Source organism: Theropithecus gelada, chromosome 5 (assembly GCF_003255815.1).
Source record: "Theropithecus gelada isolate Dixy chromosome 5, Tgel_1.0, whole genome shotgun sequence".
Lineage (NCBI taxonomy): Eukaryota > Metazoa > Chordata > Mammalia > Primates > Cercopithecidae > Theropithecus > Theropithecus gelada.
The window spans coordinates 142,517,347-142,544,721 of NC_037672.1; the positions used below are offsets into that span (position 1 = coordinate 142,517,347).

The 27,375-nt window shown below is 38.8% G+C and overlaps 1 protein-coding gene across 7 annotated transcripts in view; it reads left to right on the forward strand.

Moving 5' to 3' along the window:
• The window catches only part of SMAD1 (SMAD family member 1), a 77,337-nt gene that overhangs the window by 38,404 nt on the left and 11,558 nt on the right, over nucleotides 1–27,375 (forward strand). For all 7 annotated transcript variants that reach the window (XM_025385879.1, XM_025385880.1, XM_025385876.1 and 4 more), the window contains exons 3-5: nucleotides 19,908–20,165; nucleotides 22,703–22,819; nucleotides 26,835–27,056. In XM_025385879.1, coding sequence (XP_025241664.1) covers nucleotides 19,908–20,165; nucleotides 22,703–22,819; nucleotides 26,835–27,056 — 597 coding nt within the window. The remainder of the gene's footprint in view (nucleotides 1–19,907; nucleotides 20,166–22,702; nucleotides 22,820–26,834; nucleotides 27,057–27,375) is intronic.

Sequence of the window (27,375 nt, forward strand, 5' to 3'; positions counted from 1 at the left end):
GCCTCGGCTTCCCAAAGTGCTGGGATTACAGGCGTGAGCCATCGAGCCCAGCTGAACCTTTTTTTTTTTTCCCCACCATACTAATTTCTTTTTGGTGAGTACATTTAAAATCCACCCCTAGCCTAGGCAACATAGCAAGACCCTGTCTTAATTTTTTTTTTTTTTTTTAATTATCTAGGCATGGTGGCATGTACCTATAGTCCTACCTATTCAGAAGCTAAGTCAGGAGGATCACTTGAGTCTAGGAGGTCAAGCCTGTAGTGAGCTATCACCATGTCGCTGTACTCCAGCCTGGGTAAGAGAGAGACCCTGTCTCAGAAGAAAAAAAAGAACCCACTCTTAGCAATTTTGAAATACACAATGTTTTATTAGCTATAGTCACCATGCTGTGCAATAGATCACCAAAACTCACTACTCCTAGCTTAAGGTTTGTACGCTTTGACCAACATTTCCTCTTTCCATGTTCACCCCTCCCTGCAGCCTCTGGTAACCACCATTCTAATTCTACACTCTACTTTTATGAGTCTGACTATTTTAGATTCCACATGTAAGTGAGATTGTGCAGTATTCATCTTTCTGTGCCTGGCTTATTTCACTTAACAGTAATGTCCACCAGGTGTCACAAGTGACAATTTCCTTTTTTAAGGCTGAATAGTATTTAATTTGAAAAAGAAATGTTCAACATCAGTAATCATCAGGAAATGCAAAAACTGCAGTAAGATATACCTTTCACCTAATAGCTGTTATCAAAAAGATGAAAGATATCAAGTGTTGGCAAGGATGTAGAGAAAGGGGACAGCCATTGTGGAAGACAGTATGGAGGTTCCTCAAAAAATTAAAAATAGGACTACCATATGATCCAGCAGTCTCACAACTGGGTATATGTCCAAAGGAGGTCAAATCAGTGTGTCAAAGAGACGTCTGCACTACTATGTTCACTGTAGCATTATTTACAATAGCCAAGGTATGAAATTAACCTAAGTGCTTTTCAATGGATGAATGTGTAGAAATACAAATTCTTAAACCCTTCCACAGACCTACAGTACTGAATCAGACTCTGGAGATGGGACCAGCCATCTTTGTTGTAACAAGTTCTCCAAGTGAAACTGATACTGCAAAAGTTTGAGAACCACTGGTTTAAGGTATCCAGGCAAGTCATCAAGTCCAATTGTCTAGATGAAGTTGTCTTGAATTCAGAAGAGATGCTAATGAGCTAGTCCTTTAAATCTTCCAGCATTTTTAATTTTACATGTTTGGATACAGATAGAAAATTGCTGTTTCCAAAATTTTCCTTCTGGTATTCGTTAAGATTAGCCCTCTGACAGAATGGGATAAGGTGTCTTTAAGTGGGTGGGAAAGTTGGAGAGAAGTCCATGCTTTTTGTTATTCGGCTCAGTGCAAGTTTTGGAATTGTTCTTTAGAGTGTACTGTCTCTATTTCTTTGACAAAAATAATATTACGGACTGGAGTAATTGTTGTTTTTCCTTAACCTATGTCATTTATTTTCTTATAAATAAAACAGCGTAAAACAGTGTGAAAAAATGGTAGTGAGGAAAACCAAACTTATGGAAACATTTGCTACAACTGGTGTTTATTATAGTTAACAGTGACAAATGTGCAAGGAGTAAAACCTTCCTTTTGTTGAAATTTGCTACTTTGACCATTGCTGAAAAATAGATCTTTGGGAAAGTAGAAAATGTTAGGAATTTCTTTTTCTGCAAATGTGTGAATACTTACAGGAAAGAGAAAGTTCCTGGAGCTTCTGAAGACTATGACCCTGCTGATGATTTAACAGGTGGACTATTTACTTGGACTTTTACTAGTCTTCAGAGTCAAGGCTACTTATTAGTGGTTGAATTAAATGTAGGGTTTATTTTTTTCTTACCAGGGTAAATGCTGACAGTGGTTAAGCAAGTCGTCTAACTGTGATATTGAGAAGACCATTCAGTTGCTATCTTCTGCTATTAAAAATGCCTTAATGGAGATTACCTGCCATTGGCCTTTTTTTTTTTTTTTTTAGTGTTTTTCACATGGTTCTTGAAAATTATCTTTTGCACTTTGAACTTCATCAGCTTAAAAGGGCATATTAAATCTGAGCTTGAAATTCTGATATTTCAGTTTTGATCTTTAAGGTAACACCCTAGCATTACCTTCCAGGTGCTTTCATTTTCAACATGATGGCTGCCAGCTGTTTAAAATTCACGTAAAGTCCTCTTCACCTGTTGACTGAATGCATGTTTTCACGCTTTGGCTGCCTCAGTCACTGTGTAATTCATGTCTTGGTAAATTTTACCTTGAAGAGAAAGTCTTAAAATTATAGAAATGAATGACATATTAGTTCCCACCAGGAGCCAAGAAGAGGAAAGAGGGGAAGGGGAGTGGGTGTAGCCATGAAAGAGCAAAATGAGGGATCCTTGAGGTAATGAAAATTTTCTGTATCTTGAGTGTATCAATGTCAATGTTCTGATTGTGATAATTTTGTAATATTCTGTGATAGTCTGTAATATTCTGATTCTGTTAAGTAGGATTTCTCTGTTATCCTTAAAACCGCATGTGAGTCTACAATTATCTTGATTTAACAAATAGTTTTGCGTAAAAAAAAAAGCAGCTAGTTCAGCTCACAGCTCACACTGGTGCTTTTTGTGCGCTTTTCATTTTGTCACACAGAATATTAAAAAGACAAGAGTGGAGATGTAATAAGATTAATATTTTTAAAAAACAGAAATGGGCCAGGCGCAGTGGCTCACGCCTGTAATCCCAGCACTTCGGGAGGCTGAGGTGGGTGGATCACCTTAGGTTGGGAGTTCGAGACCAGCCTGATGAACATGGAGAAACCCCATCTCTACTAAAAATACAAAATTAGGTGGGCGTGGTGGTACATGCCTGTAATCCCAGCTACTCGGGAGGTTGAGGCAGGAGAATCACTTGAACTTGGGAGGCAGAGGTTGTGGTGAGCCAAGATCACGTCATTGTACTCCAGCCTGGGCAACAAGAGCGAAACTCCGTCTCCAAAAAAAAAGTGGAAAGCTTTAAAAAATGTCTTGCTTCACCACATTGTGAATGTGTTTTTGTTTTTGTTTTTTGAGATGGAGTCTCACCCTGTCGCCCAGGCTGGAGTGTAATGGCACAATCTCAGCTCACTGCAACCTCTGCCTTCCAGGTTCAAACGGTTCTCCTGCCTCAGCCTTCTGAGTAGCTGTGATTACAGATGCCTGCCACCATGCCCAGCTAATTTTTGTATTTTTAGTAGAGACGGGGGTTTCACCTTGTTGGCCAGGCTGGTCTCGAACTCCTGACCTCGTGATCCGCCTGCCTCAGCCCCCCAAAATGCTGGGATTACAGGCATCAGCCACCGTGCCCGGTGGTGAATGTGTTTTTATGACATGTCTGTGTTAACAAAAACTTTCAGTCTAATTGAAGTTTTTTTTTAAGTTTTTAAATATATGGGATTAATTAGCAATAATATTTACTATAAAAATAAGGCATTATGCCTTGTGTTCCTGTGTGTCTAAATTTGTTTTCATTCAGACATTTAAAGCACATGATAAACTCCTCAGGAACTGTGCCTGCCCCAGAAGGTTAGCATGTAATTACAGCACTGTATACTAAATTGAATAGAGGTGTGGACAGAGACTGCCACTAACTCTTACACACTGGATAGAGGCTACAGCTAACTCTTACACACCCAGGAATAACCACAGAAAAGCTTACTCACTCAACTCTGACACATACAACACATGGTGTTTCAACCTGTGTGGTGATGGAATGTATGTGTATGTTTCAGTGTAGAAAGGACTTAAATCAGTTTACAGGTAGACATACAATAAAACAGAAAAGAATTACTGATAAAATAGACCAGGGAAAACACAATGAAAGATCAAGACTAAGAAAAACTAGCACAAAGGTGTTCCATAGGAGTTACTATAATACATATATATTACTATGTATAGTTATATGTTTGTAATCCTAGTCTGCATGTGTTTTGTAATAGTTTTGGTGTGGGAGAGAGGTGTAGCTATTAATAGCTTGGAGATGAAGGAAGAAAGTTTTAAGAGTTAGGAGATACAAATCAGCTTTAAACTAGAAGGTTGGGTTCTGGGCAGAGCCACTGAGGCCGTTGCAGAGGCTTCCAGCAGGAGGGGTGCCTTAGGGTGGAGTGGGTGCCCCCTGGCTTTTGCAGTTTCTCTTCCACAGTCCTCTCAGGGCTCCAGTCTTCAGTTTACATGGAAGTTAGTTTTTGGCTTTTTGTTTTGGTTTGGTTTTTTGAGACAAGATCTGGCCCTGTTGCTCAGGCTGGAGTGCAGTCGTGCAGTCATAGCTCACTGCAGCCTTGAACTCCTGACTTCAAGGGATCCTCCCACTTCAGCTTCTCAAAGTTCTGGGATTACAGGCATGAACTACCATGCTCAGCCTGGAAGTTCTTTTTTGAAAAAGGACAAGGTCACTACTTAGGTTTCTATCCCCACAGCCAAGTAGACATGGAGATAAGACAGTGAACCCTCTCCAGGATTTTATCATTGGCATTGGCTTATGGTTAATTTTATCATTTTCATCTATAATATTACTAGAAACAGATGAAATAATATAGTCATGAGTAGGATTTTATACCCAGATCTTTTAGTGGATTCGTGTTAAATCCTAGGCAAAATGTGAAGCTTGTTATTTTAATTTTTTTCTTTTCTGAGCAACTGTTCTTAAATGCATTATTTGTGGCATTTGTTTTCGGTTATTAATAGATGAATAGATACTGTTTCAGCCATTACTTTATGTTACTTTTACATAAAGTGTAAAAGTACATAAATTATTATACATGGATGGAAGCAGACAACTAGACAACTACAATGTTATTTGTTTCTGGGCAGAATTTTTCTATCGCCAAATCTACTTTAATTTGAAATTTTAAGACAGTAGTCTATAGATCATACAAAGTACCTTTCTCATACTTTTTCTTTCCTGATGTTTATCTTCTGCTTTATTTTTCTTCTTATTTTATTTCTTCAATATTAGGTGGGCAGGAGAAGATATTTTCAGATCTTTCAGATTCATTTAAAGTGCAGCTGTCTTCCACCCTCCATTGCTAGTTCATAGAGCAGAAAGAACACCGGCCAGCCAGCAACTGTTAAAAAGAAAACGGAAAAAAAAAGTGACTGAAAAAAAACAGCAATTTTGAAAACCATACAAAAACATTTGTCATAATATTTTAAATTAAAAGAAAAAAACCAGAATAATATTTCCAGGACTAGCTTTGGGTGAAATAATAATTGAGACCTTCTGAATTGTGCTTTTTGGCTTATTATTCCCACATGTGAATCATCCTGAAACAATGACTTCTTGTAGGTTTGAGGACGTTTTATATGTGGTTGGGGTTGGGAGGAGTCACAGGTGATTTGCCCCATGTGGGAGTGCCCTATGGCCTTGCTGGACACTTGGAAAAGGGAGAGAAATAGAACGGGATGGTCAGCTTATGTAATGATCTCAGGCTGATTAATTTGGTTTTACTTTCAGCTTCTTTGGTGCCAGATATCAAAAGGCCAGAGAACAGACCAGAGATTGCTTTCTCTCAAATATATGTTCCATCCCCTTGCCATTTTCCCCTTAAAATGAAAATATTCTCTGGAAAGACTAAGCATCATGACTAATAAGCGTGAATTAGCCAGATCATCAAACCTCTGCCCTGATATTTGAAAAAATGAGATTTGTTTGGGGAGGAGATGGGGAAGCAACAAGGGTTTATTTGTTTTGAAGAAGCAGAGCTGGAGGATTTGGAGCAGCTGTAGGGTGGATACCATGAGCACTGTGGTAAAAATCTGAGGGCTTGCAGAGCAGTAGAGCTAAAACCCCCACATTTTGTTAATTTGCCAGTTTGGCTGGGGATTGGTGTAGTTGTTTGATACTGGTGCTGAATCTAGTTTGAATGTCTGCATGCAGACTCCTTTCCCCTGGGTTTGGGCTGGGCTGGGCTAAGCTGGGCTGGGCTGGGCTGGGCTGGGCTGAGCTGGGCTGAGCTGGGCTGAGCTGGGCTGAGCTGAGCTAAGCTGGGCTGGGCTGGGCTCGGCTGAGCTGGGCTAGGCCTCCTGGTGTAGATATCTCCCCAGAAGAAAGAGAGATAATCACTTGCTGCTTACCCACTCCACTTTCCTAATTATCATTGCCCTCAGTCCTCAGCAGGATTTCTCTAGCATTGAAGCCTGACCATAATACTCAATTGCAGGTCTGCTCCACATAAAACTATGTAACTAGAGGTAAATGTAATTTCCTTGATAAAAGATCTAGGGTCTTGGAAACACGTTCTGTGGCTTAAATCAAGATTTAGGTCAGCAAAGGAGTGTTTGGCAATTTTCCTCCAGTTCTCTAAATTGTAATGTTCATGCTCTGGAATCTTAGCAGGTTTTAAAAATGGAAAACCGGATTTATATTCTGCTATATCACTACCCTGGTTCTAAAACAGCTCTCCAAGAGATGCTGCTGTTCTTAGTTCTTTACTCTTTCGCATGAAAAAAAGCCATTTCTTATCTAAATAGTGGCCTGGCGTGGTCTGGCTTATGTGGTCGCACATCACCTTCACTTGACTAATTGCCCAGTTGCCTGACTGGGATGTTCACTGAGAATAAAGTAAAAGAAGAGTGATTGTATAAGGAGTATTTGGACAGCTTATTATAAACTAAAAATAAACATATAAATGATAACAGAGTGAAATTGCCTTGTATGTTTTTGCCTTTGTTTCCCTGTAGTTCCCCTATCAGTTCTAGCTCGCTAGCTTTGTGGCAGATTTTGCAGTATTTTTCATGTGTGACAATATCTTCCTTTGAGCACATGAGAAATTTACCCAGGATATGGTGGTGTGCCTGACAGGTATTTAAGTAAGATGATCAAGTTGGGAGAAAAGTCGTGGATAAATGTCTATTCACATATAATTTACAGCTTTTAAATAGGAAAAATAATAGCTAATCTTAAAATGTTATTTAAGAGAAAACTGATAGGAGCATGTCACAAAGACCCAGAGGCCAGCTTGTGACAAATCTGAGACAATTTGATCAACAGAGTAATTAAGGACAGAAGTGAATTATAAACTACTGGGAGAAAAACAGTAATCCATGCCAATGATGAATGGGAGAGAAGGAAAAGGCTCTTGCTCACAGTAGAATGCCGTTGCCGACCAGTAAATGTGGAGTTCTTTAGGATATTCTGGACAATAAGGCCATTTAAAGGAGATACTTATTTCTCTTTAGTAGTTAAAATATGGTGGGGAAGAATCTAGGGTTAGAAAGCCTGGACTGAATTTTGGCACTTGATAACTTTGACCTTGTGTTAGTCATTTGCCCTCTTTGAGCTTGTGTTTGCTAACTCATAAAATGGGGGAATGGTTACATCCACTTTTCAGGTTGAGGATAAAATTAATGCATGTGAAAAGGCTTTATGTACTAATACATTCTTGAAACAATATGACTGAAATAGTGATACAAGGAACATCACTTTTGTGTATCTTTCTTAGAATAGAAACAAAATTAGTAATGTAAGCAACTTTTCATTAAACAAATATTCAGAAAACGAATAATATTATTAGAATAAAAATAGTAACAAAGTTAATGACTTTTTATGCTTCCTGTGTACTGGACACTGCTTATCACTTACCATCTATTCTCATTTAATCCTAACCACGACTGCAGGAAGATGGTACCAGCGTGACTACTGAGATGTAGAATTTGAGTAGATTTTTCACATAACTTTTATCTGGAGAGGCAGGATTCAAATTAAAGCCTAACTGCAAAATGCATGCTGCTAACCACTGTACTGCTTCCCAAAAGAAGTCTTTTCTTTAATCAGTTTTCTCTCAACAAAAAGGAGGGGCATCCAGAGATTTTGGTAGTAGAGAATGATCATATGTGCACCAGCTGCATGAGTTTTGGGCTGCAAGTCCACATCTGCCCTTGAAGTGTTTATGGAGGCTTGTGTTTATTTCCCGTTGATCAGTAATTTTTTTGTTTTTGAGACAGAATCCCACCCTGTCAGCCTGACTGGAGTGCAGTGGTGCAATCTCGGCTCACTGCAACTTCCACCCCCCCCCCCACCCCTGCCCCTGCCCTGGGTTCAAGTGATTCTCCTGCCTCAGCCTCCCAAGTATCTGGGACTACAGGCATGCACCACCACGCCTGGCTAATGTGTGTGTGTGTGTGTGTGTACACACAGACATACACACATATTTTTTTTAAATGGAGTCTCACTCTGTCACCAGGGCTGGAGTGCAGTGGCAGAATCTTGGCCCACTGCAACCTCTACCTCCTGGGTTTAAGCGATTCTCCTGCCTCAGCCTCCTGAGTAGCTGGGATTAAAGGCACCCGCCACTACGCATAGCTAATTTTTTGTATTTTTAGTAGAGATGGGGATTCACCATGTTGGCCAGGGTGGTCTTGAACTCCTAATCTCGTGATTTGCCTGCCTCAGCCTCCCAAAGTGCTGGGATTACAGGCGTAAGCCACTGCGCCCAGCCTAACTTTTGTATTTTTTAGAAGAGATGAGGGTTTCGCTGTGTTGCCCAGGCTGGTCTTAAACTCCTGACCTCAAGTGATCCACCCACCTCGGCCTCCCAGAGTGCTAGGATTACAGGCGTGAGCTACTGCGCCTGACCATAATGTTCTTTATTAGATACCAAGTATCTCATTTTCATGGAATGTATTTAATTGCATCAAATACAAACTCAGAATGAGCTGAATATAATTAATTCAGCTGCAGTTACAAATTAAACAAAGATGCCTGGGTGACACCTGGGTTAGTCATTTACATATTGATAGTGCAATAGATGATTACACACCATAAGCTAACTGCTTTATATGTAGTGATGACTGTCACTGAGTGCTTATGGAACTTTGTTAAAACTAACGTGTGCAACATTGAGAGACACCATAGCATAGTGGCTAAGAACTTGGATTGCAGGGCCAGGCTGCCTAGGTTTGAATCCTGTCTCCCCTGGTTATTGGTGACATATTCTCTATCTCATTCTCTGTATCTCATTTTCCACTTTTATAAAGTAGGGGTAATGTAGTGCCTAGGATCAGAGTTGTTATGAGGATTAAATGGGTTAATATCTGGTACAACTTGGTGTATGGCACTTGGTACACACATGTATAAGCACCATATTAAAAGAAAATCTGAGAAGTACTATTATTCCTATTTTACGATTAAAAGTGAGGTTTAAATAGTAAATTGCCCTAGTTAATCGACTAGTAAATAAGCAGAATTTCCAATTTTGGAACTGAAAAACTAAAACCTGCTTTTGACTGTTATTATACTTCGTGTGTAGCTTTTGAAGGTATTTTTTTTCTCCTGATGTTTTTAGGTTATACCCTGAAGTTTTTTCCTACCTCTAACAACTTTTGAAGTCTCTAATAACATAGCACCTTCCTTCTGTGGAAGTAAAGCAAATAAGTACTTGGCAAAGGAAAGGAAGCTACTGGGGTGAAAGTAGGAAGAGAAAAGAGAGGGAACTAGGTTTGACAAACTGCTGTGTGCCACCATTCTTAATTCTCAGAGTGCTATTAAGGGCTTGCTATCCCTTTGGGGAAACTGAGGTAAGAATTTATGTCACCTAAATTCATACAGCTAAGACCCTGGGCTATCTTGATCCCAACCCAGTGCTTTTTCCATGACACTATGCCTCTTGACCAAACAAACTGGACCCTATAAATTTTCTGTAAGCTTACTATAAGGCCATGCCAGCCTTTTCCATGTCATTTGGATTTGTGTCTGTATACTATCAAAGAACCAGGACCAACACTGTGTAGAGTTTTTTATAAGTGAAAGGGATGATCTCTAGAAATTTGACTTAAGATGAGAAAAATTGAAGTTCAAGTCCCACAGCTACTTAGAGACATAGATAGGGCCAGACACCTAGCTCTCTTGCCAGTGCATGTAGTAACCGTTTGTCTTCCTGTACCTAGGCTCTATTCACCCAAAATTGCTGAAGGTTTTGACTTGTTATATCTGGGATAAGGTATAAGAATCTGCCTTTTTACATAAACCCGGGAGGCGGAGCTTGCAGTGAGCTGAGATCCGGCTACTGCACTCCAGCCTGGGTGACAGAGCGAGACTCCGTCTCAAAAAAAAAAAAAAAAAAAAAAAAAACAGAATCTGCCTTTTTAAATAAGTATCTAATTCAGGCGCAAGGAGTCTGAGGGCCGAACTTTGAGAAAGACTGGTTTATATGAACACTTATACTAGACAGGTCAGGAATAGCAATACAATTTACAAACATACAATAACTGAAAAAACATTCACTCAGGACTTATTAGGTGCCAGACACTGGCACCTATTTTCTTTCAAAAGAAAGTCAGTTCTACCCACAAAGGCATTACAGTCCAGGTGAAGTAAAGTCAAATTAGCAATAAAATGTTTCAGATGCTACTGTGTGGGGCACCCTGAGGCACAGGGAGGAATTCTTTTCTACCAGGGGTAGGTAGAAAGACCAGGAAAGGCACCACGGGAGTGCTGTTAGAACTGAGACTTGGAAATACGGCCAAGTGAGCAAAGGTGCAGAAGTATGAAACTAGCAGAGGAAAACTGCAAAAAGCCCCAAAGATAGGTTGGAGCAGGAATCTGAACTAGGTCATGGAGTCATACCAGATGTTCTGTGGGTGCCCAGAAAAGGTATTTTTCAAGAAAATTATCTGTGGTATACAAAAAGAATCATTGGCCTGGCATTAGCTAGGAAGTTGGATTCTCAGAAGTTGAGTTAGATTTAGGTGATTTTTAGGTAAATTTAGTGGCTTTTAATGCTTGATGATATTATTGAATGAAATTCATGTCTCTATGTCAAATTATGTTCATATGTTTGTCCTTTAATATATTTGTACTTGAGTAATTATACTCCCAGAAAGTAAATACTACAGTGTTGCTACCTTTAGGCAAAACTGTCATACCTTTTAAAAAGATCTTGGCCCCCAAAAAACAGAAAGATGGAAAGAGAATTTAAAAAACAACTTCCACAATCTCTTTCCAGTCTTATAGTACTGAGTGATTGTCTAGTGGTTGTGAGCAGACCTTGATTCACAACCTGACCCTCAATTAGCAGCTGTGTGACCTTGGATGGGTTACTTAGCTAGGCTGAGCCTGATCCTTCACCTGTAAAACGGAGATAGCTACTGTGAGGATTTAGTGATAGACACTTTTCCCAATGGGCAAGGACAGTGTCTGTCCTGTTGACTCATACCGGCAGTGCTCTGCATGATGGAGGCATATATGGTACCCAGCGAACCTTATATTATAGACCCTCCGTACTAACACCTCATCACCAATAAGCAGACCAAAAAAGTGCCACCACTGAGGGATTTAGGCTGTTATATATTTTCATTAAAATTTAACCTCTATTGAGGTTCCCAGAATCATTTCTTCAGCGTAGAGTTTCCCTGACATATCCTGAGGTAAGGAATTCTATTTCATAAATGTGTCTACTATTAATTTTAAGTGTTCTTACTCTTACCCTTTCCGGCACTTCCTACGTGAAGTGTCTCTGTTTAGAAGGTCACTGAACACACTCTATTGGGAACATCTGTTTCGTGTAGGCATCATATTGGGCACAGCTGCTCTGGCAGCTTGCCCTCCCTTTCTCACGAGAATTGCTGCAACTGACTGGCTCTGGGGCCATTCTTGCGCTAACCCTGGGCCTTCTTTCTGCTTGTAGGTGGCCTCACTGAAATGTCCTGAGATTCAACTTAGATGCCATCTGGTGCTGAGCTTTGAACATTAGGAAGCTCCAGGTGTACATGAGCAGCATTCTTATCAATCAGAAGACTTGCAGAATTTAGAGCAGGAAGACCCTGTGGAGAGCAAGTTTCTTGCTCTTTTGTGTGAGAAAACTGAGTCCCTGAGACATTAAATGATTGGCTCAAAGGCACAAAGGTAGTTATGAGAGTCAGGAGTAGAACTCAGGTGTCTTGACTCTAACCTTATAAATGCCTTCTCCAGCTTGTCAAAACTGGAAAGCATTTCCGTACTGCCAGGTAACAGGTAGCTTGTGTCCATTACTTCTGTTTGGGCAAACATATATCAGAACTCTCTTGTGTGTTTAAAAAAGAAGAAAGCTGCTTTCTCACAAACATTTGGTGGGTGGGGATTTGTCAGACTTAGTCTCATTACTAGACTACTTTACCACTGACAACTTGGTGATAGAATTTCAAGCAGTACTTCAAAATCTTAAAAAAGCTCTCACATCTAGAGTTTACAGGAATCCTTTCCAGAGCTCAGCTCCTCTCTACAATTTTAACTGTTCTTTTTCATTCTTTTCCTTGTACCTTAGCAACGCAGAAAAGCTGAGTGTAATAGCAGAATCACAAATATCTCTGAAACTTTTGCTTCCTGAAACATTCTTAGTTGGGTTTCCCTGTTGACTGGAAAAGGGATTTTATTTTTAACAGAGATGCACAGTTTGAAAAGCAGAATTAATGTCACTGAGAAAAGGCAGAAATCTGAAGATTTTTTTCCCCTGAGATAAAAGGAAAATAGATCAGGAAAAGAAGATAGCTTCAGCCTTTTAAAGATATAACACAATTAGAGATTTTCAAATGGGTGGAGAGGATTAGTGAAATCACCTAGGGGCCTTTTTTCAGAATACATTTGAGGGGTTGGGGTAGGAAACACGATCTGGGTTTTTACTAGGGTTAGAGCTCCTAGGATACAAGAAGGCCATACATGGTCTGATTTTTAAATAACTCAGAAGAAATTCATGTGTACAAAGAACGATGTTTTAACGTTGGACTCCTCTTTGAAAGCAGATTCTTATTCAAATTAACCAATAGGAGCAGCCCTTAAAGAGGGAAGTCCCACACTTTAGCCATATTTTGAAGTTACCAAGCAGGGTCACCTTAGTGCACTAAGAAAATGGTTCCCCAGAAAAGTCTATGTTCCCATATTTGTTTTCCATAAAATAGGAACAGTCCGAGACATAGAACAAGTCAGAGGGAAACATTGCTCACCCTCTCTCCCTTCCTATTGGTGACCTGAGTTGGGCCTACAGTTTGCAAATCCTTATTCTTTAGGCTGGTAAATCTCTCACCCAAGAAATGAGAATTGCACAAAGAAAGTGTGCTTAAGCATGAATAATTGAGTGTTTCTTCTTTCCTTTTCTCCTAATAGAAAACATATTTTAATTATTCTTTACTGAAATCTTGCTGAAATGAAAGGAGCATGAAGTGGGGGTAGAGTGAGACATCTGGGAGAGAACCCCACAGCATTGTCCTTCAGGATTCCACACAGGGAGAGAGGCCTGGGCCTTGTTATTTTAGAGCAGCACGTGTGTGTAGGCTTAACCCAGCCTGACTAACTTCCATGTGTCTCCTCTCTGCTACATTAATACTTCTTTCTAGGGCTGGCAGCTGTTCCAGACCTATCTCTTTACTTTCCTGAATTTAATTAGTCATTGCTTATAGTTAGTGTGAACATTTATTGTCCAAGCCAGGAGGCTTGAAATTGACAAGAGTCACCTATTACTAATTACTAATTGGACAACAGGTACAAATTGGGACTGTCTCAGGCAAGCCAGAACTTACAGACACCCTACTTATACAGTCTCCGGTGTGGGTGTGGTGGCTCATGCCTGTAATCCCAGTGCTTTGAGGGGCTGAGGCAGGAGGATAGCGTGAGACTAGGAGTTTGAGACCAGCCTGGGTAACATAGCAAGACCTTGTCTCTACAAAAAACAAAAATTAACTGTGCATGGTGGTGGGCACCTGTAGTCCTAGCTGCTCAGGAGGCTGAGTCAGGAGGATCGCTTGAACCCAGGAGTTAGAGGCTGAATTGCTCTATGATCATGCCTGTGAATAGCCACAGCACTCCGGCCTGGGCAACATAGCAAGACCCCAGCTCTAAAAATAATAATAAAGTTGTTTTAAAAAAAAAAAAGAAAGAAGTTTTTGTAAGTGCTGCTGTGGACCATGTGGTAGTAATTACCAGCTAGAAGATACATTGGAGAAGAAGCCTCATTTAATCTCATTGAAAGTAGCAACAACTTGATAAATTTAACAAGAAATGTACAAATCCTGTATGTAGTGTTAGGAGCTGAGTTGCGTGCCCCAAAATTGATATATTGAAGCCCTAACCCCAAACACCATAGAATATGACTGTTTTTGGAGATAGGGCCTTTAAAAGAGGTAATTAAATTAAAATGAGACTGTGGGCATGGGCCCTAATGCAGTCTGGCTGGGGTCTTTATAAGAGGGATGAAACATGCAGAGACATCAGGAGAAAAGACTGTGTGAGTACACCCTGAGAAGGCAGCTGTCTGCAAGCCAAGAAGAGAAGCCTCAGGGAAACCAACCTGCCAACACTTTGATTTTGGATTTCCAGCCTTCACAGCAACAGTGAGAAAATAAATTTCTGTTGTTTAAGCCACCAGTCTGTGGTATTGTGTACAGCAGTGCTAGCAACTAATACAGACAGTACTTGTAGAACACAAAAGTAGGCTTGAACAGACCTTCCTACATCTTCAGAAGGGCATTTCAGTATCATCAAGATATTAATCTTAATTTATGAATATAATGTGACCTCAATAAAAGTGTTAATAACTTTTTTTTTCTGGAAGTAAACAAGGTCATAACTGAAGTCATATGGAAAGCTTAAGCATGCAAACAAAACACTGAAAAGGAAGAACTGTGAGAGGGGCTGGCCCTATCAGCTATTAAAATCTCTATAAAGCCTTTATAATTAAAACAGAGTGGTACTGGGGCACAGACTAGAACAGGATGAAATGTAGTGGAATTAAATGTCTGAAAGTAGACTCAAACATTTATGGAACTTTTTTTTTTTTTTAAGTGACAACTGCAATCACTGGGTGAAAGATGGGCTTTTAATGAATGGTGTTGGGGTTAACGGTCTAACCATTTGGGGAAAGATAAAATTAGATCCATTCCTCATACCACAAATAAAACTAAACTCCAAAGGGATCACAGATCTGAATAAATTATGAAACTTTATATGCACTAGAAGTATGCATGGATGAATTCCTCCTTATAACCTGGGTATAGGAGAAGACTTTCTAGGACTCAGAAATCCATATACAATAAAATAAAATGTTGATAAATGTGACTACCAAAAAATATACATAAGCAAAGTGAAAAGACAAATGATAATCGTAAAATATCCACAACGTATATCACAGGCTAGTATCTCTAGTATGTTGTTTTTAATGAAGGGTGAAAATACCAAAAATGGGCAAAAGGCATAAGTCAGCAGTTCACAGAAAAAGATGGAAAAGCACTTTCTGAAATACATGAAAAGATGATCAACTTTCTTTATAAGAGAAATGTAAATTAAAATTACACCAAAATGCCATTTCTCACCTATCAGGTTGTCAGGATTCAAAAGCTTGACAGACTCTATTCTGGAAGATGTGGGAAAAAGGCACTCCTGTGTGACAGTGCAAAATGGTGCAACCATTGGGAAGGGGTGCTTGACAATAACAAAGTTATATATGCATTTACCCATTCACCCAGCATTTCCACATCTAGGAATGTGCCCTGAAGATACACCTTTGACAATGCTACCATATATATGCACAGTCATTGCAGTATTACATTTTATGGCAAAATACTGTGCAATACCTAAATGGCCAGATATGGGAGATTGTTAAATGAACTTTGGTGTTATTATCTGTCAAACCACATGAGGAAGACCTCTGTGCACTAATAGAAAGTTATTTCTCTTATATAGGTGAAAAAAGCAAAGTGCAAAAGAGCATGTATAGCAGGCTACCTTTCTTTTTAGCAGTGAAGACGAAATAAGAAAGCATCCATTTATCTGCTTGCTTTTTTCAAGAAGAAACACAGGATAAACCAGAAAAGGAAATTGGTGACCCTATGAGGACGTTAAAATTGGAGGACTAAGTTAGAAGGGACAGGGTAGGGAGTGTATTATTTTGACTTTCAAATCATGTTAATATTGTCTGTATTTACAAAGTAAAATTAAGTCAACAAGAATGAGAGAGGGAAATTCCTAAAACTAAGTGCAAACAGCAACAGATGTATTCAGATAAACTAACTGTGAAAGGGAGAAATTGAATAAAATTTCAAAATAATAAAATAACACTGAAGAGGGGGATGAATCCAAGTAGATTTTAAATGAATTTGAATGAATCCAAGTACTTTGTATACCAAAAAAAAAAAAAAAAAAAAATTAAAGAAAATAAACCCAAAACTTAGTAGGTTTATTTTATAATTTCTGAAACTTTTTCAGTGTATTGTAGAATTAAGCACATTCATAAATACTTTGATGTTGGTAGCCAAGGTTCTCACTGTTGAAGTAAGGACATACAGATAGGAAATAGAGAAAGGCAAATGAAAACGCTGTGGAGTTGGCTTACACTTGAATGTAACAGCATAACCCAATTTCTAACACACACGCACACACACACGGCTTAGAATCGGTGTGGCTCCAGTAGACATACAGAACACAGCCACATCCCAGATTTTGGTTTCTAAATACTATTCCTCACTAAAGGGAACCAGAGATTGCTAGACTGGTGGAAAGGGAAGGTAAGAGATAAGCCTGGAATGTCTTGTTCCAGAAATTAAGAAATATTCAAATAATTGGAACATGTTACAAAGGCACAAGGACTAGCTTGAACAGGCATCCAATGGCCAAATCTAAGACAATATCACCATCAAAATAAAGACAGGTATAGATTATAGCTCATTGATTAAGAATCCATGAAGCCATACTGATGACTATTATATATAGGTGTATAGACACGAGATAGAAAAGCACGTCCTCATATTAGAATTCTGACTAATAATTAAGGAATAATGGTGTTAAAATTCACCAGTTCACAACCATTATAGCAAAAATTTATTCAAGCAAAATGGATGCTAAATATAGGGAATAAAGCTTGATGAGGAACAGGATATTTACACAGTCTAGTGTCTCACTACTTATTAATTACAAAAGGAAAGACAGTAACTGTCTGCAGTGGAAGAAATGCACAATACCTTAACCAAGGGATCAGGATTAAAACTCAAACAGGCAGACACATCGTGTGCTTTTGTGTGTATGAACTGAGAAGGGAATAATACCACTTACCTCGTAGTCTAACCAAAAATCTGAGAGTTTAATCACGGTGAAGCATTGGAGGGACCCAAATTGAGAAACAGTCTGTAAAATAACTGCCTGTATTCAAAAATGTCAGTAGCATGAAAGCAGGAAGGAAAAAAGATGCTGAAGAACTATTCTAGATTACAGGAGACTAAAGAAATAATGACAACAAAGTACAATGTGTGATTCTACCTTAGGTCCTGTATCAGGAAGTTGCTACATAGGACATGGTTGAGACAGTTGACAGAGTTGGAATATGATTTTATATTAGATAAAATCAGCAATGTTAAATTTCCCAAGTTTGATAACAAATGTGTATATGTAAGTTAATGTTCCTTTTGGGAGTTACTCTGAAATGCTTTAGGAAAAAGGGATATGTATGTTACCTGCTCTCAGATAATTCAGAAGTGTATTTGTGTTCTGGGGCCGGGGAAGGGAGGAGAGAGAATGAGTAAGTTAATGTGGCAAGATGTTAAAAATTGGTGAATCTGGGTAAAGGATATTTGAGTGTTCTTTGTACTCTTGCAGTTTTCTGTAAGTTTGAAATTATTTCAAAATAAGTTACATTTTTTAAAGTTCATGGAAGTTTTTATAACTTCCTCAAGCTGGAAACAACCCAAGCATTGGGTTGTTTTTCTTTTCCCCAACCCAAGTATTTATCAGCAGAAGACAAAATTGTATCATCAAATAAATTGTAGTTTATACACATAACAAGATGCTACACACACAACATTGGATGAATCTCACATTTTGAGGAACACATATGCAGATTATCAACTTGGGGAGCAGAAATACATTGCCCTTTGCTGTGGCTATTGCAAAGGCTAGTTCTTCCTCCCTGACAACCCCCATCTGCAAGTAGTAGGAACAAGTAAGTCTCCAGTTCTAAAACTGTTAGGAAACAGGAACTGCTAAAACAGATGCTCCACTAAGTGTTAGGGTAGTGCAAAGTTACTGCAGTCTTTGCCATTAAATGCAAAAAGCACAATTATTTTTGCACCAACCTTAATGGACTCTGTGAGTGTGTTTTGGGAGGGAGGGGTCCTCTGAAGGATAGAGGACATGACAGATTGATTCTAGTTGCTGTATGGTGCTGCATTTGTGGGGAGGGGTTTAGGGGCCAATGTTTCCCCCTTTTACGGGTAAAAATCGTAATTGAGACCATAGCTAGATGCCTGTAAAAGGCAAGCTCAAGTCACAGCAGCTAAAAGAAAAGGGAACGTTTATCGTTGCAAAGGTAATTGAAAGGAATTGGACTGTTCGGGAATATAAATTTTTATTGGCATTGGGGATCCCTTATCAGGAATGTTTCTTCAACAAAACAAAAGCATTTTATAGTTCAGATGACTATTGAAAGGTAGAAGAAGAAATTATGCTTTTAATGGTTTGGTTTGGGAAGATTCCATCACTGTACTAAAAAGAAAATACATTTATTATATACTCAAAAGATTTGTTCCTAAAGGATCAAATAGGGAAATAACAAATCTGATGCTATGGGATTATGTAGGAGTATAAAATGTAGCACATGAGAAATTTTAATACTTTTTAAAATACCTATTTTTATCTAAAAAGCAATGTTCAGTTCATAAAAAAGTGATAATCCAAGTGTTAAGAGCACTTTTTACTGTAGAAATGATATAAATTATGCATAGATTCCCTGGAAAGCCCTCAAAAGTCTGCTAAATTCCTATTGCCACCAAATATTGTTTCTTTGGGGAGATTCCTAACAACCAACAATAATCATAAGCTTTAAATCTCTCCTCTCATGCAGTTTATAAAATGGGTTGCTTTTCTCTTTGCAGCTGAGGCCACGGGAGCTGGAGGGATTGCAAAGGCCTTTGTTAGAGCATCCATCTGGTGACCCTGGTAGGGAAACTTAGGATCTAACCCTAGGATCTGGCTGGGCTCTGTAACTGACTGTTAGCCAGCCCTACCTTTCTAGGATAATTATATTTATAGTGGCTTTGCTTCAGGAGGTTTCTGGAGGTTGATGACCATGCCAATTATTAACTGCTTAGGTTCCTAATATAGAGCATTTAGGAGTGACAGGAGTTGTTTTCTTTGCTTCTCAACAGGTGCCTGCCTGTTGGGCCACCTTTGTACCTTGAGTTTTCAGTTGGCAAAATGTGAATTGTATGACCTATTTCTTTCTTGACCTCACAGGTGGTGGTAAGGATTCTTGAAAAGTGGGTAAGATCCTTAGAAAAAAGATGTTCATAAAGTGTGACTCCTAGGACAGGATTCAAGATAAATTCTGTCCCACAAAACACCTCATATTTTGTATAATTATCTTCATGGCATTTGAGTTTTCTACAGTTCACTGATTTTACCTCTTCAGCTCTATTTACTATGCTGCTTTTTTTGTGTTAAAGTGAACTAGTGTGTCAGCTTAAAACACTTGTGGTGAATAATTCATATCATTCAATAAGCATTAACTCAAATGTGAAGTCTTACCAGCTGGGGCTGTGAAGTGTAAGTGTCAATGGTGATAAACAATTATGCTTTGGTTTTTAGTGAATGAAAAAATTAAGAATGAGAGAACCTTAACATTTGTAACCTAAAAGATTGTATTTTGCCAACTTACCTTGGGCAATTTGTGAATACTGCAAATCTCAGGCGTAGGTCATCAGTGATTCTAAAGGCATTGTATTTGTTCCTGCATTTGTTCTTGAGGGTAAAATAGCTTTTCATTTGAATGATGCTTTTGAGTTGGCAGCAGGGCATGGAACAGATAATTTGTTGTTGCTTACAGATTATGTTTTACTTTATTGTGATGTAATTATAGATCATCATTCTCATTTTTGTCCTTCTCTTTTTTCCCTTCCTTTTTCTAGTACTTCCTCCTGTGCTGGTTCCAAGACACAGCGAATATAATCCTCAGCACAGCCTCTTAGCTCAGTTCCGTAACTTAGGACAAAATGAGCCTCACATGCCACTCAACGCCACTTTTCCAGATTCTTTCCAGCAACCCAACAGCCACCCGTTTCCTCACTCTCCCAATAGCAGTTACCCAAACTCTCCTGGGAGCAGCAGCAGCACCTACCCTCACTCTCCCACCAGCTCAGACCCAGGAAGTCCTTTCCAGATGCCAGGTAGGTTGGAATGTTCAGTGATGTTCTGTGGTCACATCAGTGTTATCACAGTGTCATGGAAAAACTGGGTCAACCTGCAGTGGAGGGAGGTTTTCAGTCCCGGTATATGACATAGTGCTCTCGCACTTTTAGGATACAACTTTTGGAGAAAGGAGACGACATAGCCAAGTAAGCAAATGTCTTATTTTATATTTGTCAGGCACAGATGCTTGAATAAGCTATATTTTTCCCTTGTTTTTTAAAAGGTTTTGAAACAGCTGCATCCTTCTGGGAGTGGCATAATTGTTACAGTCTTTACTCTTGATAAAAAGAAAAATAGTGTGTTACACACATTTGCTGTTATGAGAGCACAAGTTCAATTAGCATCGTTTTCATACATGGAAAAAATTCCTGTTGTAAGTGCAACCTCAGAAAAAGTATTTCCTGAAGGATGATCCCACCCCCTACTTAATTAAATTCATTTAAATGATGATGTAATCCCAAGAAATGTATACTTTAACAACAAAGGAATTACGACAGAAGTACTGGAAACCATCTGCTTGTTCAACTTAGCAAAGACAAAAAACAATTATCCTCTTTTTTTAGACATAACTGATGGTGTAATAGTTATCAAAATACGTGATTAATAAGGACGTTATATATTTTGAAGTTGCAGGTTAATGAGCAAGCATCTCCAAAAAAAAAAAAAAAAAAAAGAGTGGCAGATTTCTTGCCAGTAGACCTTAAGAAGGATACCCTAAACAAAAATATACTTAATATCTATTAATGTTTTTGGAAGGGAAAAGGACTGGGCAAGTGTATTTATTGGGCTCCTTGAAATGTTTTTAAGTAAATTTGAATTCAGCATCAGTGCTAGGCCTTCAAAAATTGAAAAGTAGTCCACATTTATATTGCTTCCTTTTATTTATGTATTTATTACTTTCTTTTATTTAAATCTTGTTTATTTCACATTGCTTTGTCTGGTTTTCACTCCAAAGCTGTTTGGGATGAGAGTTGGGAGATAGACTAGTTTAAAAATTAAAGTAACTGGTGACTTCCCGTCTACCTCACTCCCTTCCCCCTCACCACTAACCTGTATGATGGGCAGGTTAGTGGCGAAGAGATACATTTCAGAAGACTTTTGAGCAGTGACGGCAGCCCAGAGTGGCCACAAGATTGAATTAAAGGTTATTGCTTGAATTTACACTTTGTCCCTAGATGTCAGAGATTAAGGCACAGGCCAAGTAACAGAAATATGGAAAACAGTTGCAAGGGACGGGAGGAGGTGTTTGTAGGAATAGAAGAATAGTATCAAGAATTATCGGGTCCCTCTTGGTTGTGCTGATGCCACAGGTTGCCAGTGAAATTTTCACCAGCTTCTTGGCAGAAATTCATTGACTTGGGCTCAGAGGAGGCTCTTTGTCTTTGTTCCTGGCTTGAGATAAAGCCGAGTCAGGCTTACAGCTGCAGGGAAGAGGCTGAATTAAAAGAAGCTGGAGAAAGGGCAAAAGAGGCATCCAGAGAAGATCCCAGTGGTCCTGTCTCAGTACTATGAGTCGTTACTTGTTAGCAGCTGGATGTGAAGTTACTGGGTTATGATTCAGCTGGAGAGTGAGTCTTGGAAATCACTGGGGCTTTCTGAAGGAACAGCATGAGTTACGTGTATTTGACAGTTGCTCTGAGTGGTCTCAATTACTTATCCAAGCATTCGCGATTCCCTCAGGTAAAATTTTGTCTCCAAGACTGTCACGTATGCTAGACGGTCTCGTGATAGCTAGTGAGGAACTTGCTTTTGGATGGAAGAGGATTATTTGTGAGAAGCCTATACCCTTTGTTTTATATTAAGAAAATACAAGACTTGTGTTAGTGTTCTTTGTTTAAATTAAAAAATCATGTTTGCCTCTTATTTACCAGAAGAAACATATATGTAAATTCTGAAATAGAAGATAGCTGTGACAAACTGATTCATTTTCTATTACTCTGTTGCTAGAGGTTTTAAAGCTAGTGATCATTTAAATGGGTAGGGAGAATGTGGTCCTAACAGATTCCCTAAAGTCCTGGAAAATTAACAGTTCAAATCAGTAGGCTGTAATGAAACTCAGTTGGTAAATTTTCTAAAAGTCTAGAGATTTAATGCAAAAGACCCTGAAGCTCCTTTTCTTAAGAAGTCCATTGAAGCTTTCAGAGGTTTTCCATCTACCAGTGAAACTGAAATGCAGAGGTTCTCTCAAAGCAGATTATATTAAAGTATGCTTAAAATACTCTTCTGATTGCTTTTAAAAAGCATGATCCTGGATAGGCAAACAGCTTCTAGAACTGGCATATAGTATAATACTTTTCCTCCCACTGAATTTTGACAAAAATGTGTATGATTGTGGCATGGTTAATACTTTTCAGAAATTGTACATCAAGGCCAGTGCCTGTAGCTGTTAGCCTTTTAATGGGGAGATTGAAATGGCAACTTGATCTCTTAAGAATTTCAGTACAGAAGAGGATATGTGTTTTGAGCGTGTATGTTTACTAAGGGTTAAGAAATAACTTCTTTAAAAACTTCGTAGCTGATACGCCCCCACCTGCTTACCTGCCTCCTGAAGACCCCATGACCCAGGATGGCTCCCAGCCGATGGACACAAACATGATGGCGCCTCCCCTGCCCTCAGAAATCAACAGAGGAGGTAAAACTGATTGCTACCTGTTCCCTTTCTTAGAGTCTAAAGTTTGTTTCTCTCACAAATTGTTGTTAGTCTTTAAAAAGAGAGCTATTTGAGAAAAATAGAGCCCAATGATAAGAGAAGCTCAGTAGAATTCCTGGATAACAAGTAAGTCTTTCATTTAAAGAACAAAAATATACTGACTTAACTAATGAAGACCTGAGAATAATTTTGCAGTTATCTGTTTAGATCTTTAATACTTAATCATTTTTAACTGATGATGAATTTTTTTTTTTTTTTTTTTTGAGATGGAGTTTTGTTCAGGTCGCTCAGGCTGGAGTGTAATGGCGCAATCTTGGCTCACTGCAACCTCCACCTCTGGGTTCAAATGATTCTCCTGCCTCAGCCTCCTGAGTTGCTGGGATTACAGGTGCACACCACCACACCCAGCTAATTTTTGTATTTTTAGTAGAGATGGGGTTTCACCATGTTGGCCAGGCTGGTCATGAACTCCTGACCTCAGGTGATCCGCCCACCTTGGCCTCCCAAAGTGATGTGATTATAGGCGTGAGCCACCACACCTAGCCAAAAAGAGTATTTTTAAATGAACAAAATGGTATTTAGAAACCATAAGTATAACAGAACTAAAGTAGAGTTTTCACTGGTGATTTCCAAAGTTGGAAGTTGGTATAACTGGGCTGTCCAAAGGCCTTCTTCTGTAATTAGGATAGATACTCATAAACCCCATCTATTTTTCAGCCCTTTTATGTCTGTAACTACAACTGGAACAAACTAATAGAATTTCTTTCTTGCTGTTTGTTTCTAACTTTGTTACTGAAAGAAATTGAGGCACAAGTTTTTCCCCTTCTCAGCCTGAAGAACTTGCAGGCAGAAATGAAAATTTCTTCCCCCTCTAGTAACAGGCGGGTCTTTGATTCCAGCACTGTATTGTCCTTAGCAGTGACAGGGTGGAGGACACCGTCACTCTTTCAGCCCTGCATAGGCAAGTGGCATAGACTTAAGTGAGCAGAGAACTCAGGTAAATGAGTTTGGTAGACTCTCTGAGAATCTGTTAGAATCCACAGCCACACTAGCAAATAAAACTGTTCCTAAGTAACATCTCATGAAGGAAAGTGCTTCACTGCTGCACTCAACACATGGCATGGGTCATGCAGTTTATATAATGTTTATGCAAATTGAAGTTAAAGTGCAGTTTGGTTACTAGGTATGTCTTACTTCATTCTTAGTGCTTTTTTATTAAAATAGGAGATACTTATTAAAATAGGAGTTGCTTATATTTTTAAGTACTTAAAATTGATTTTGTCTCTATGATACATTATACAGTGGTAACTGCCTGTCATTATACATTTATCCAAACCCATAGGATGTACACCACTGTGAGTGAACCCTGATGTAAACTGTAGACTTCGGGTGTAGGTCTGTAGCATGAATGTTGGTTCATCAGTTACAACAAATGTGCCACTCTGGTGGGGGATATTAATAATGGGGGAGGCTAGGAAGGTGTGGGGGTGGGGGACATATGGAAAATCACTCTATCATATACTCAATTTTGCTGTGAATGTAAAACTGCTCTAAACATCGATTTAAAAATTGGTGATGAAGGCTGGGTGTGGTGGCTCACGCCTGTAATCCCTAGCACTTTGAGAGGCTGAGGCAGGTGGATCACCTGAGGTCAGGAGTTTGAGACCAGCCTGGCCAACATGGTGAAACCCTATCTCTACTACAGATACAAAAATTAGCTGGGTGTGGTGGCGGGTGCCTGTTGTCCTAGCTACTTGGGAGGCTGAGGCAGGAGAATCACGTGAACCCAGGAGGCAGAGGTTGCAGTGAGCCGAGATCACACCGTTACACTCCAGCCTGGGCAACAAGAGTAAAACTCAGTCCCCCCCACCCAAAAAAAAAAAAAAATTGGTGATGAACTCAAAGGACCTTTCTTGGATATACAGTGTCATCAATTGGAATGTACACCGTTTTAATCAATATGATTTTTAAATCTTTTTTATTACCTCTGTGTTTTATGGTTCCTGATTATCTCTTAAACATCTTATCAAACATAATTCTTTGTCAATGAACACTCTGGTTGGGGGAAATAACCCTTATTTCACACATCTGTGGAATTTATATTTGGAGACCAGGATACCAGGGGAGAATAGGCACAGTACCACACTATTAGGAGCATGTGGACCCAGTAACTATTATTGCTAAACCCAAAATGTCTGATTTCAGGAAACAGATCTTTAAATTGCTTTAAGATTTTTTTCATTTAAATAGCTTTAAATATTTTTTTCTTTATAGTTTATAGTCAATATTTTCACGAGGAAGGAATGTTGGCCATTTTTTTTCTTCCCTGCCTTTTTTTTTTTTTTTTTTTTTACTTCTTTTTAACCTTTGGTGATTTTCCTAGAGCAGGGATCAACAAACTACAGCCCACAGGCCAGTTCGGCCTGCTATCTGTTTTTGTGAATAAAGCGTTATCGGGCCACAGCTGTATTCATTCATTACATATTGTCTATGCTTCTGTGTTACAAGGGGAGAACTGGATAGTTGTGATAAAGATTATACAGCCCACAAAATCTTTCTGGCCTTTCACAGAAAAAATGTATCAACCTCTGACCTAGATGAATAGTATTTTGAAGTATCCTGATAGCTGATAAAAGCCTTCTGTTAATAATGTTGCAGTCTGCTTTAAGATTTGGCACTTTTAAATCACTAAAGTTTTGCTCTTTGGATTATGGCAAATTGACGTGGTAGAGTTGCTTAGCAAGCAGGGAAGATAGTGTATGTTTTTAGCTAACTACTTACATATATAAAGCAGCTAACTTACGTGTGGGTTTTTTAATGAGTATTTTCCTTGGTTTTTTTTTTTTTTCTTGTGTGTGTGTGGTGTGTGTTGTTGTTTTTGTTTTGTTTTGTTTTTTACCAATTTCTAAAAGTCCATTTTAGTATTTGTGGAATTTGATGTTAAGAACACAGAGGTGTTTCTCCCGTAGCAGTTATAGTCTGGGCTTCTGATGTGGACTTTCTTTCTTTTCTTTCTCTTATTATTGTACACCCAAGACTTCAAAACCTCAGATCATTATATTATTGGTATGCTGGAAATATATGGTTTGTATTCCTGGAATCTCTAAAGCAGTGGTACTAGAGGTTTTACTACAGAAGGAATTCATCTTTAAAGCCTTTTAGTTGCAAATGTTTAGAACCATGTTCTGTTTGGAGATTTGTTAGTCTTAAGAGATTTGACTTAACAAGCTGCATCCTGTCAGTAAAGTTGGGTAATTTCCATTGTTGGCCCATTCTGGGAATGGAGAGACAAAACACACCTGCTCTGCATGACTTAAAGCAAATATAAGGAAGTTAGCATGAAATCTGGATGAGAAAGATATGATTCATTCTGTAAGAATGGCCAGCTGGCAAGATTTCTTCCTGAGTTTGAGAACTGGAGCAACACTGTAGCTGTGATAGTTATTGGCAACTTAATATGAGGTAAAGTAACTTTTTATCAATAATTAGAAACTGATTTTCATTGCTTTGAATTAGCATAGGCATACTTAGCCTTGCCAAAAGTAATTCATTTTTATGCCAATACCTTTGGCATATTTCCTATCTTCTATTGTTCTCTTCCCACTTATTTTTTCACTTGTCATTTGTTGTGTTTCTTTAGATGGTGAGCCAAAGTCTGTGGTAGGGGCGATTTCCATTTCTGCATATTACAAAGCAATTAGCATATTGTTAATATTCAACAAAAGTTTTTGCTGTGCTTCCTTAGCTGGTGTTTTGGTTATCTGATAGTAACTGGAGAAAATGGTTTTCCAATTTTCTCCAATTAGAGTAAGGAGAATGTCATATTTAGTTAAGAAGTACCTGCTTTAAACATCATAGAAAAACTGTATACATTATAATAGCAATTGCTTTTCCAATGTCTTCATTCCATGATCCTAAGCCAATTCAACCACACGGTTTCAGTTTTTGAGAGCCTGAGGCACTAACCTTGGTTGATATAATGTTTTCTTTCCTATAGATGTTCAGGCAGTTGCTTATGAGGAACCAAAACACTGGTGCTCTATTGTCTACTATGAGCTCAACAATCGTGTGGGTGAAGCTTTCCATGCCTCCTCCACAAGTGTGTTGGTGGATGGTTTCACTGATCCTTCCAACAATAAGAACCGTTTCTGCCTTGGGCTGCTCTCCAATGTTAACCGGAATTCCACTATTGAAAACACCAGGCGGCATATTGGAAAAGGTGAGTTTTTGCTTTAACCTCTTTCGGATGTTTATCTGTTGTATCCCTGTTCCTCCAGAGCTGACTTAAAATCATTCCTGTAACAAACTAGTGTAGCAAAGACCAGGTAATGTTCACTTGCTGCAGTTTGTAAATATTTTTCCAGTTTCTGCTATCTGGAAGCTCTTGCAGTCAGTGATTTTTGTGGTCGATCAACTCTATTACTTGAAATTATGATTTGCCATTTTAAGACACTATTCTGTATGATATTTTGCTACAGAATAAATTGGCTGTTAAAAAATGAATTACAACCTAAAATTAAAAGCAAATTAAATTAATT